We start from the raw sequence: 12798 nt of genomic DNA on the forward strand, positions 1-12798 counted from the left end.
CTGCCGGGCCCTCCACACCAGGTTCCCCAGCCGCAGCCTTACCTGCGGGCTCCAGAATCCCCAGGGCTTCCAGAGGATGCTCGGGCCACCGACAGGGACCTCGGGGCAGCAGTGAGGGGGGCACCCAGCCCCCCATTCAGCTCCTGTCCTCCTGTGCCAGGGGCTCCCCCGGGGTACGAGCATGGTGGTTTTCCATTGGAGCCCCCTTGCTTGGTACGTCTGAGAAGATGCCTGCCATGAGGCTGTTCACTTGCTTCCTGCAGCTCCTGGCTGGGCTGGCGCTGCCTGCTGTGCCCCCCCAGGTAAGACCCCCACCCCCCAGCCTGGCTTCCCTGATCTTCCCACCCCCAGCACTGGGAACAGGGGGCTCTGAAATCACAGACCCACTCCCGGGAGCAGCACCTCCAAGGATGTCCACACACTTCCCAGGAGCCAGGCTGGACCACGTCGTCTGGGAGGAGTCCGCAGGCTGGGCTGTCCCAGACCTCAGCTCCGGGGTCTGTCTTGGCGGGGGCAGGGAAGCCACAGGGAAGGGAGGGAGGTTTCCTGTCTGGCCCCTGGAGCCCTGGTGGCTTTGCTAAAAGCATCTCTCCACTAATCCCAGGCGGGTCCCTGGCCTTGTGGTCAGGGTCGAGGCCCTGTGACCAGGCAGGCGCCCCCAGGACCTCTGACCTGGCCTGGTGGAGGGAAAGCCGGCTGAAAAGACTATTGGTGGGGAGGCTGGGCCCTGCCCCCCACCAAGGCTCCAGGCTGAGCCCAGGGCTCCTGGGTGGGCTGCGGGCAAGACAAGGGTCCCACTGTGCCCTCTCTCCCGGATGGGCAGCCGGAGGTCCTGAGTGCAGGGCCTGGGGAAGTGAGCAGGGCCCTTTTCCCAGGAGCTGGTGAGTCTGGCTGTGAGCCAGCTTGGGCAGTGAAATCCTGACAAAGCCAATGAGCTCCCTTCCCACTGCGCTGTCCCACCGCCCTGGGAGTCCCGAGCCCCAGCCCAGAAGTGGGTGGGCTGGGCAGTTCCACGGGGCGGAAAGGCCATACCACCCGCCGCCCGCTTGCCTGCTGCAGGGCTGGTCAGAGGTGTCACTTTACCGGCAGCACCGGCTCCTGGCGCCACCCGCTCCAGCGCCTCGGCTCTCACCAGCTGATTGCCTCCCTCTGGGCTCTGGCACCCAGCCAAGGCGAGCTGCACAGGGCCCAGCAGGGCTGCCTGGGGGCTGGGTAGAAGGGAGACCCCAAAGGATCACCAGATCTTTGGGACAGAGCAGGCAAAGGGTCTCCAAAAGCTTCCAGCCTCCCACCCTTTCCAAATGAGGAAACTGAGGCCAGAGAGGGGGTGGGACGCAGAGAGGGGGTGGGACACCCACCCACCCACCCAGCGTCCCTTGAGTTTTTCGTTGCACCTGGAAGGAGCCAGCTCTGAGACAGGGCAGAGTGTGTGCAGCGGGTGGGAAGGAGCTCAGAGTCAGAGGGGCCTCTATGATCTTACCGACACACTGGGCCCCAGAGCGCAGAGGCCCAAGGTGGTCCCCCTCATCTCTACACCTTTCTGTCCACAGCAGTGGGCCTTGTCTGCTGCGAACGGCTCATCGGAGGTGGAAGGTAAGCTTCCTGAGCCCAGGGGGCGGGGGTGGGGCTGGAGGGGCGGGTGCACGGCTCTCCAAGTCCTCACCTCCTGGGCCTCTGCAGAGGATGGGAAGGGTTGGCATGAAGGGTGGGTGCAGGCTGATACTGAGTTGGGGAGAGTCTGCAAGCTGGCTGACGCCCTGGCCGACTGAGTTGGCAGGGCCTGAGAGATCCCGCCATTGCGACCCAGAGGCCTAGAGAGGTGTCTTCCTGGGCCAGGGTCACCCGGCACACAGAGAGCAGGGCTGGGGCCCGTTTACCCAGGATTCGTCAGGTTGGGGTTCATCAGAGCCCCTTCCCAGCATGATGTAAGGGGGCAGATGGGGTCTTGGAGGGCAGTGCAGGCAATGAGTGCCAAGGGCCAGACTGGGGGTCTATGAGCTGGATGCAGTGGGCCAGCAGTCAAGAGGACCAGGGAGGGGCAAGAGGACCTTCCCAGCAGCCAGCCCTGGAGGAGCTTCAGGGACCTGATGAGGCCTTTCCATTGATTACAAACAGACAGAATGAATTGTGCCTTCCCTGGCCCCTCCACTCCCCACCCAGGGTTGCATCAAGAGGGAATCTTCAAAGGGTGAGACAGTTTGCCAAAGAGACATACGTGCAGAAGGCAAGAGGCCCATGCCAGGCCCCCTGCCTTGCTCCTCCCTCCCTGCCTCTCCAAGACGTGCAGCCAGGCCACACACCACTTCCCACGGAAGAAAGGGAGCGTGTAGGGACATGCACACGCACACGCGTGGTGACCTCTGTGAGCTGGGAACACCCACCCTCTACTGCCTGGTAGCCAGCCTCTCGTGGGCCTGGCCATACTCTGACGGCTGAGTCCCAGGCCCCTTGGGCACTGAGAAGGTGGGGGTGGTAGCAGACGTTGATTTCATTGATATCCTCTCCCTCTGCCTGCTTGCCCTCTGGGATTGGCACAATATTATGCTCTCTGGGATTTGGAGAGAGACCCATCACCTACCTCCACCCCATGGCCTTTTTGATGCTTTTAGTATATTTCAGATAACAGCTATCAAAGAAGTCTGAGCCTCAGTTTCATCATCTATAAAATGGGAGCATTAAACTACATGATATCTAAGGTTCTTTTTCTCAGATTGTAGGATCCTCTGACTCCATGGAGGAGACACAGGAGTATATATCTCCCAGGGACCCTGGTGAGGAGGGACCCGGGAAGTGTCGATCCATTAGGGCAGCTCACCTGTCATCCTGATCAATGAGGGAGCCTGTATCATGACCAGGGAAAGAGCTTTGGACCCCAGTTATCAAAATCCTGGAAATGCCATCCCCTCCTAACACCAGACAAGAGACAGAATGGTCTGTGCTTTGCAGCCACAGATGTTGACTTTTTACTATTACTATTCATGGTCATATTATCAGGCATTTACTATAACTCTGTGCTGACCACAAGCTGTGAACTAGGAAGGCACTCGTATTCTCCACGTTTTTTTGGTTTTTTTGTGTGTGTTACGCGGGCCTCTCACTGCTGTGGCCTCTCCCATTGCGGAGCACAGGCTCCGGACGCGCAGGCCCAGCGGCCATGGCTCACGGGCCCAGCCGCTCTGCGGCACGCGGGATCCTCCCGGACCGGGGCACGAACCCGTGTCCCCTGCATCGGCAGGCGGACTCTCAACCACTGCGCCACCAGGGAAGCCCCTCCACGTTTTATAGATGAAGGCTCTGAGGCTCAGAGAGGCCCTTGGGGTCACCTAAAGCCTTGGACACTCTTCAGTACATGTGGCAGAGCTGGAGCGTGTGACACCGAGCCTCCCCACGGCGGGTGTCCCCTGCCGCAGGCTGGGTGTGTGCCCCGCCGGTGACCACCAAGAGGATACCTGCTGGGCTCGAGCTGGCGGCCAGTGGCTCGGCCCAGCCCGGTCCCCCCACCCTCCCAGTGGCCCCCCAGGAGCTTGCTCTCAGGATGAAACACTTCCCATCTGGGGTCTACTCTGTCCTGGGTGGTAGGAGCTGGAGCCAGACGGGAGGCTCGCCCAAGGGCTGGCAAGAGAGCCGAGAGCCCTCTTTTGGCCCCGGGAGCAGACAGGCGCCTGCCTCGGCCACAGCCTCCCGTTCCTCTCCCCCCACCCCGGCCTCTGAGCAGGTCTGGGGCCAAAGGAAGTGCTCTCAGGAGCAGCTGAGCAGAGCTCTTTGCTGAGGGGCTCAGCCCACAGCTGGGAGCGGTCACAGCACTCCCTCAGCCAGCCCCTCGCCCAGCCCCCTCTGTTTCTCCCACACACCCAGACAGCAGCCCCAGGAATGAGCTGCCCCCTCTCCTGGTGGCTGCCAGGTAAACCAGACCCAGCCCACCTCCTTCTCAGCCCTCTCCAACACCGTCCGGCCACGAGGCCCAGAAAGCGGTGGGCTTCAGGGCCCCGGAGCCTGGGTCCTGTTGCCGCAGTCTGCATGGTGGGTGAGGGGAAAGGAAATCCCTTCTGCCTCCTAGGCCCCGCGGCTCTGCTTAACCTGGAGGCGGCCCCATGGCCCAGCTGGGTGGAGTTTGCTTGTGGGATGGTAGGGGGACGGGGTGCCCCTTCTGTGCTGCTCTCCCCCTCCCTGATGGCTGGTCCCGGGGCAGGACCCTGAACCTTCTGTGGCACTTTGGCAGCTGGCTATCCCTCTGCTGTTATTTATGTTTTCCAAGGCAGAGATTAAATGTTCAGAGTTGTGTAGTGCTTATGAAGGTTTTAGACTAAACATGCACTCACAGAGTTACAATAGCGAGGTGCTCCTCTGACCTCTCCCTGCAAAGGCTGGCTTCCCTGGGGCTCTGGGCTGCCTGGAGGAGAGGGCCTAGTTTCCCACTTGGGTCCAGGGAGAGTGACCCAGTGGCCTGGAGAGGCAGGATCAGGGAGGTCTCTGGTCTCCCTCCCATCCCTGGGCCCAGCCCTAGTGCCCCCTAAGCAGACATGGCAGAATAGAGCAGCAGACGCCCAGATAAGCACAGTTTATTGCTCTGTGGCCGCTTCAGCCAGCTCCACGTGGACACACTGCCTCTTGGGTATTTTCCACCAGCTTGCAGCTTTTCCCGAGGGCCTCTGCTAGGGCTGAAGTTTATTTTTCCTCTGAGATTACCCTGAGACCCACGTCCTCGTAGGCTCAGTAGAATGGACTTCAGCCCCTTCTGCCTCCTAGGAAGGGACATGGAAGGTAGTGAGGGGCTGCTAGGAGAGGCCATTGCTCTAGGGCAGAGGCTGCAGCGTCCCCAGGTGGCCCAGCTTCCCTGTCCTCCTCCCCCACCAGCTGAGGACGACCATCAGGTACAGGGCAGGATGACCCAGGAGTGGAGATGTGTCTCTGCTCTGCTCACAGCTGGGCTGGGTTGTGTGCACAGTCACAGACTGCCTGTCAGAGCTGGGAGAGCCCTTAGCAACCATCTATTCCCAACCTGCTTCCTTTTCCTCAGCTGAGGAAACTGATATACCCAGAAAGGTGAAGTGAACTCCCCGAGGTCACACAGCCAGTGTAGGGCCAGGACTAGGAACCAGGTCTCCTGGCTCTGGCTACTCACTTCCTGTGACCCTCTGTTTGGGGCCAGGCCCCGGGCCCTCCCCTGAAGGAGCGACGTCTTTTGAGAGACTCCAGATCAGCCCCCAGAAGATCCTGGTCAAGACCACCAGGACATCGTGGGGGTCAGGGATGTCCCTGATAATCTTCAGCGAACTATCATCTAATCAATCAGTAATTACTTAGCCAGTGTTTACTGGGTGCTTGGGTCCGTGTCTTCGAGGAGCCTCAACTTGCTTGTAAAAAAGATAAGAGCCACCAGTGACGGAGATAAGGCAAGCCCTTGGGGCTGAGTTATGCTCAAAAAAGGAACATCTGTTCATGCTGGACAAGTAGGAGAAGGCTTCGGAGAGGAGGAAGGGAGGCGGGCCTGGGGAGGTGGGTAGTGGGCTTTGGTTAGAAACAAGAAAGGGGCAAGGAGCATGCACCTTAAGTGGGAATTAGGGTGATGCGGCCCCGAGCTCTCACGAGGGTGGCCTGACCGAAATGGAGCGCGGGAATGGGACACGTTGCTGGCTGCAGTCTTGGCCACCAGGCAGAGGAGCTGGCCCAGAGTGGGGCAGGAAACAAGGACTAAGGGGAAGGCTAACCCTCCCTGTGGGACTCTGCAAGCCAGTCTTGCAGAACTTGCAGAACTGACTGTTTTCTGCCAATTCTCCAAGACTGAGGAAGCACCAGGTCAGGGCTAAGAAAGATCCAGAGGGCCTGGGGGGCTGCCAGGGCACACTCCTCGAAGCTTCAAGGCACCGAGGCAGATGCGGGTCCCTGAGTTGAGAGTAGAGCTGAGGGCTCAAGACACTGAGAAATTCCGTTCCACTGGGATTTCCATCCGGCCCACGAGTTGGAGGTCCCGCTGTCATCCCAGAGGGATCACATCAGGAGTTCAGAGCAGAGGGAGCTCGCTCACATAGGCTGGGGGCTTCCTGGAGGAGGGGGTGGGGGCTGAACCTGGGAGGACCTGCAGGGCCCGGGCTTCAAGGAGCAGGCCCCGCCTGGCCTGACGCAGCTGTCTGTGCCTCCTCTCGCAGTGGTGCCCTTCCAGGAAGTGTGGGGCCGTAGCTACTGCCGGGCCCTGGAGAGGCTGGTGGACATCGTGTCTGAGTACCCCAGCGAGGTGGAACACACGTTCAGCCCGTCCTGCGTCTCCCTGCTGCGCTGCACGGGCTGCTGTGGCGATGAGAACCTGCACTGTGTGCCAGTGGAGACGGTCAATGTCACCATGCAGGTAAGGAGGCTCTCCTCCTCGTGTCCGGGCCTGCTCCTCTGTCCGCGTGCTGCTCAGAGGGCCACAGAACCTGCCCCCGAGGGGGCCCGGGGAGGGAAGGAGGGCAGGCCAGGGTCACAGGACTGGAACTTATGCCCAGGCCCATCCTCTTACCACAGTGCCCCTCCTTCCTGAACCCCTGCCCCAGTTTTGAGCCCCCTCACCTCCTCCCTTACCAGCTTTCTCAGCCTCTGGCTTAGCCCTGCCCCAGGACCTAGAATATCTCCTTGAGGTTGGAAAAGAAATCTGTTCGGATTCAAGATGTCCCTGTTTATGCCAGGGACGTTTGGCATTCCGTGCTCTGAGCTTTCTTACACACTCACATCCGCAATGGTTTTTTGAGCACTAGTTGAATAATGCCAAGCACTGTGCTAGGTGCTTCAGAAATGTTACCTCAACATTCAATCCTTGGAGCCGAGTGATATTCCCATTTCACAGATGAGGAACCTGAGGTTCAGAGATGTTATTTCACTTGCTCAGCAGGTGGAAGAGCCAAGCTTTGAACGTAGGTCTCGCTGCCTCCAGAGCAGGGGCCCCCTTCCTACACTATTGCTGTGCTGGTGGCCCTGGGATGGGAGGGACAGGGGCCTCCCTCAGCTCCACATGCCGGCGGGAGGGCTATTTTCCCCACACTCAAAGCGAAATGAGGGTGTGTAGTCCCAAGGCTGGTGTGAAATAGGGAGCCTGGTCCTCATCCAAGGGGAGGCTGGAGAGAGTATTGGAAACCCACAGGCCACCCCCAATCCAGTCACCCAACCTTTCTCTCCCCGCAGCTCCTGAAGATCCGCTCTGGGGACCGGCCCTCCTATGTGGAGCTGACATTCTCTCAGCACGTGCGCTGCGAGTGCAGGTGGGTCCTCGGGTGCGGCAGGGACAGCCCCCACGAGCCTGGCAGCTTCAGCCAGGGGCTGCCCATCCTGCTTCCTAGTTGAGGGAGACCAGGGAAATCAGGGACCAGTGGCAGCTGCTTGTGTCTCCCCATCAGCCAGTTTTGCCCAGGGAGCTGGCCCCAGCAGCTGGAGCACAGCTGCTGAGAAACCACAGGGATGGAGGGAGCCAGGGTCCCTCCCAAACTTGCCAGGCTCAAGGGCACGCCATCTCCCTCCTCAAGCTGGGAGGCAGCTGCCACAGCCCTGGAAGAAGTGACTGGACTTAGTTCTAGGCCAGGCCGGTGCCCACGGGAGGGGTCAACTGGCTGAGGCGCGCAGAGACGGACGAGCCCTGGTGGGAGGGAAGGGGCTTTCTTTAAAGTCGCTCCCCCACCTGGCAGAGCCTGTCACCAGCACATCTTGCTGCTGTTGCCCAGGGTACTCTGAGCATTAGTTACCAGGAGCAGCAGGCCTGGCACTGCCAAGCAGGCTCAGGGAAGAGAGAAATGGGCTCAGGTGCTCTCCTGGTACCCCTGGGCCATGGACGGAGGCACCAGACAAGAGGTCCTGAGCCTTATCCTGGGGCAGGAAGAGGGGGAGGACCACCATTTATGGTGCATCTCCTCTGTGCCTCACCACGCATTAGGCGCCTGACTGTGTTTTCTCATTTATTCAGTAAACATCCATTGAGCACCGACTGTATGCTAGGCACTGTCCCAGATACTTGGGATACAATGGTGAGCAAGACAGACCAAGTCCCAGCTCCCCTAACAACCCTAGGAGATAGGTACCATTGTCACTCCATTTTACGGATGAAGAAACTGAGGCTTGCTATGGTTACATCATTTGCCACAGCTAGTGAGTGGACCCCAGCCTGTCTAACCCCTGAGCTTGCCCTTTTTCTTGCTACCTCTCGTGGCCATTACCACACTCTCCAGGAGCCCCAGTACTGCCCTGGGCTTGGTCCTGCCTAGTGTCCTGGGCTCTGGCCACCCCTCTTGGACCTGTACCACTGTTAGAGGCCCTGCCCCAATCTGTTTCCTCCTGTCCCCCCTTGCCAGGGCTTGGCCATATAACAACAGTTCAGTAACAAACCCTCCCGGGCACAGTGCTTGAGAGTGACCTTTCACCTTCCACATCACCTTTGCCCTCACAGCCTCTCTGTTGGGGCAGGCAGATGAGAAGACTGAGGGTCCAAGAGTGTCTCTGACTGGTCCCAGATGGCAGAGACACGACCAGGCAGTCCCAGGAGGCACTGGTACCCTGCCCTGGCTCCCAAGGGAGATGGCCAGCCTAGGGAGCCTTCCCTGACCTCAAAGCTTGCTGTCGCCCCACGCCCCTACTCTGGCTCCCAGGGGAGACTGAGGCCCTGTCCCCTTCCAGAGGGCTGGGCAACAGGGCCACCTTTCTTCTCTCTTCTGGGTCAACAGCCACAGCCCCCGGAGGCAGAGCCAGGACAAGCCTGGTGACTGTGGGGCTTTCAGTCAGCTCGCCTCACCCCACCCTTCACCCTGGCCCCCTGCTGTTGCCTGCACCGCACACATCCCCAGGGTGGGGGGTGGCGCGATGTCCACCTGACAGGTGGCCTTGCCCCTCATTCACTGTCAGCGAGGAAACTCCCAGAGGGCACCCTGGAAGGAAGGGCAGGTGTGAGGGAAGGAGGTGAACAGAGAAAGGCAGCAGAGAGCAGACTCATTCCCCAGATTTGATGCCAAGAGGCAGAGGAGAGCAGAGGGTGTGGACAGGACCCCCAAGAGGGCATTCACACCTCTCTTGGTGGGGTCACCAGAGGCCAGCGTGCTAGCGGAAGCCCCCAGGCCTCTGGGCATCTCTCCCTAACTAGCTCCATGCTGCCCCCTAGTGGCTTCAGCGCCAACTACAGGACCAGCTCCAGTGATGTCCGAGGGGGCTTAGCGGGGCAGGGAGCCCCCGCTTACTGCTTTTCTGATTCTCCCCTGCTCCCCTCTGTTTTCCCAGGCCTCTGCGGGAGAAGATGAAGCCAGAAAGGTAAGCAGCCTGGCTGGGGCACCGGGCTGTTCTCAGGCCTGCCAGCCCCTGTCCTAGCGTGGGGGCCCCCAGCCACTCTGTCCTGACGCTTTTGGCTTATTACAGGAGGAGACCCAAGGGCAGGGGGAAGAGGAAGAGAGAGAAGCAGAGACACACAGACTGCCACCTGTGAGTGCACGGGGGGCCCAGGGATGGCAAGGAGGCTGGGCCAGAGGGGAGCCCAGCCCTGCCAGCAGGGTCAGTGGTCGGGGAGGGACAAAGCCAGTGGTCGGGGGCCACAACCTAGACATTCTAGGGCCTAGGAAGCCTCAGGTGAACCAGGACAAGAACCAGGAAGCCTTGCTTCTTGTGCTGGCTTAGCTCTAAGTTTCTGTGTGGCCTTGAGCAGGTCATGTCACCTCTCTGAGCCAAGTTTTTCTCTGTGTGTGGAATGAGGGATCAGGGGGTCCACCAAGCATTCAGTCGTTCTACATTTACTAAGCACTTACTGTGTGCCAGATATATCAGTGGGAAAACCAACAAGATTCCTGCTCTTACAGGGCTTACATTCTAGTGCTAAAACGTCCAAAAACTCAGCCAGGGCTACCTCCTGGTGGCCCTGGGGAAGATGTAGCCCCTCACCGGCTCCCAGACCAATATTTCTTCCACCCTCCCAGGGAGCCTTGGGGTCCACTCGCTTCCCTTTCCCTCTCCATTTTACCTGCCCATTTGGCTTCACATCCGGAGGACTAGGCTGGAGTCCAAGCCTGAGTGTTGGGAGAGCAGGATTAGAGAAGGGAAAACCCAAATCTGTGAGAGTAAAGAGTAAAAATAAAGTATTTCACATGCACAGTAACTCAGTCACACCACGGTTCTCCTTCAGGGCCTGTCTCCTTCCAGCAACAGGACTCAGGAAATCATTTCACGCCATGGGACTGGGGCTGACCAAGTCCTACCCCATGAGCCCACCCCTGCACGAGCGGAGACTTCCACCCCACTCTGTGAAGATAGGGATGCTGGGGAGGATTCTGGGTGGGTCCTCTGCAGTCACATGGCCCTAATTTCTCCCCTGGGCCCAAGCAGTGACTGGGGGAGGAGCTGGCAGTGTAGTCAGTGCAGGGCTCACCAGCTGGGCAGCCCCAGATGGAAAGCGTCCTGTCCTCTATCTGCTAGGGCAGCAGTCTTCAAACGTTTCATTCGGGAATCTCTTGAAAGAAATTCAAAAACTCACGCGCTCCCTTGTTCACTTTTAAGTTGACATTGAACTTTTTCATCAAAATTGTAAATAGTTGCAAAGGATATAACTTCTGGCTTATCATGAATGTTAATATTTTAATATAAAACCATTATATCACTCTCCAAATGTATCCCGTGGAATAAGCCATCCTAATTTAATATTCAATCATCCACTCATAAAAAAATGAACAACAGCAACAAAAAAAAATATATGAACACTCTCGTTTAGTAGTTGAATATTTCCATCGCTTCTTTTTTCCTTGAGCTTGTCTTTCCATTTTACTTTCCCCATAGAATTTCAGCCTAATGTAGTATTTTTTTAATATTCAAATGTCTTTCATGTATCACCTTGTCATATTTATCTGCCACAACAATGGTTTGAATTATTTTAAATTTCCTGTGAGCAGAAAACTCGAAATTAAATTTTCTCTTGAAATGAGTTAACACAATAATTATTAGTAGTAGCAACTGATCAAAACAGCACAAATACATCATATTTTACTAGATGCTAAGCGCAAAAGTACAATCAATCTTATTGGGAATGCACCTCAATGAGATGGATGCAGCTACTTCTTTTCAATTAGTTAATGAACTCAGTAATGAATGTTACCTCCTGCCAGACTGAGGCAGGATTCAATAGTAATTCCATTCCTGTGCATCGTTTTTTATAGATGAAAAGACTGAAAAACCATGTTCACATAAATAGGTAAATGGGACTGGATGTCACTCAATCACTTGAACTCCTTCCAAGTTGTTTGCCAAAAACCTCAAGGTGATCTGCTACAAAAATTACTTCTCATGACAGATTAACTGACAATTCGGTTAAGCTGTTCTTCAATTTTGTTGAAAGCAGACTTGGAAACCACCCCACTTGCAAAACGCTTGGTTACCCAGTCAGTCACCATATTTCCTTTCTCAACGCCTACAACAACGTCTCAGATGGTTTTCTTATTCAGTGTCCCCTCGAATACTTTTTACCTTGGGGAAAAGTACTGTAACAGGATTTAGAATGGACAAGATGCTTCCTTCCTTCCTAAGGGAGAAGGGCAACTGGGAACAAGATGGTGGGAAGCAGACCTCAGGTGGCGAAGATGGGGGAAGCGGACCTCTCACACAGACAGTTTTCAGGCAGAGTACATGGGAAGGCTGAAAACGAATTCCTTTAAAACCATCAGTACATACACCTTGGACAATCTTCATGTACACCTAGGGGTTCCCATATCCTCGTCTGAAGACTGCTGTCCCAGAGTAAGCAAAGGCATTGGTGCATGGAGCCAAATTGCGTTCAAAGTAGACTCCGTCTCTGACTAGCTGTGTGACCTTGGGCAAGTTTCTTTACCTCTCTGAGCCTCAGTTTCCTCATCTGCAAAAGGATGATAGTGCCTTACTCATGGGATATTGTTAAGGGTAAATGAGAGAGTGCTTAGCGCGGGGCTGGGCACCTGGGTGCGTGCTTGGTGAAGGGTAGCTCCTAGCTGCTTCTTGGCCTCGTGCAAGCAGAGATCCAGGCTTCCCGTCCTCCCTGTCCAAGCTTCCCCTCTGGGTTTGTCCCCCCTCCCATAGGAGGGACCCCACCCTCCACACCGGGCTGATACCCCCTTTCTGTGTTTGGTCTCTGGCAGGTGCGGCGATACTGTTCCCCGGAGGTAACCAGCCCCTCGGAGGAGAGAGACCCCACACCCGGCTCGTGTATTTATTACCGTCACACTCTCAGTTACCTCCCTGCTGGCACCTGCCCTCTATTTATTAGCCAATTGTATCCCTGCTGAATGACTCACTCCCTCCAAGAGGAGGGGCAGGGAGGGACAGGACCCTCAGGAATTCAGTGCCTTAAACAGAACGTGAGAGAAAGACAGAAGACAGACCCACGTGGCTTCAGCTTGGGAAGAAGCAAGACGTGTGGCTTTGTGAGGGGCAGGCCAGGCCCCAGAGGCTCCGGGGGTCACCAGGGGGCTGGAGAGGGAAGGACTGGAGACCCACCGCCTGCCCCCCGGCCTTGGGCTCTGCATGGACCAGCAGCCCTTGCTGGGGGAGCTCCTGGCTGGGATGGGAGTGGAGAAGCCTGCTCCCAGTGGCTCTGCTGGGAGGGTGAGCAGGCAGCAGCTCTGCACCCTCTTCCTGGCAGCAGCTCTGCCCCTGGAGATCAGAACGTTCAGCTCTGGAGAACAGTGGTTGCCTGGGGGCCTTGGCCACTCCTTGTCCCCTAGGTCTGGCCTCACATCTTGCCACTGCTTGTGCTGGGACATTGTTCTTTACGGCTAAGGCGTCACCATCCTGCCCCTCCCAGGGACACAGGCAAAGAGTGGCCCCAGGCTGGACATGGAG

The 12798-nt window shown here is 57.3% G+C and overlaps 1 protein-coding gene across 2 annotated transcripts; it reads left to right on the top strand.

Moving 5' to 3' along the window:
* Window positions 1-223: 223 nt before the first annotated feature.
* Window positions 224-12441, top strand: PGF (placental growth factor). Of its 2 annotated transcripts, XM_007117115.3 has the most exons (7): window positions 226-302; window positions 1551-1593; window positions 6147-6343; window positions 7156-7232; window positions 9229-9258; window positions 9364-9426; window positions 12096-12441. In XM_007117115.3, the coding sequence occupies exons 1-7, from the start codon at window positions 228-230 to the stop codon at window positions 12121-12123; spliced, it is 513 nt and encodes a 170-aa protein (XP_007117177.1). In that variant the 5' UTR covers window positions 226-227; the 3' UTR covers window positions 12124-12441. The 2 variants fall into 2 exon arrangements, with proteins under 2 accessions (XP_007117178.1, XP_007117177.1); XM_007117116.3 differs by lacking the exon at window positions 9364-9426 and having other exon boundaries at window positions 224-302.
* Window positions 12442-12798: the final 357 nt, after the last annotated feature.

This window comes from Physeter macrocephalus, chromosome 11 (genome assembly GCF_002837175.3).
Source record: "Physeter macrocephalus isolate SW-GA chromosome 11, ASM283717v5, whole genome shotgun sequence".
Classification (NCBI taxonomy): domain Eukaryota; kingdom Metazoa; phylum Chordata; class Mammalia; order Artiodactyla; family Physeteridae; genus Physeter; species Physeter macrocephalus.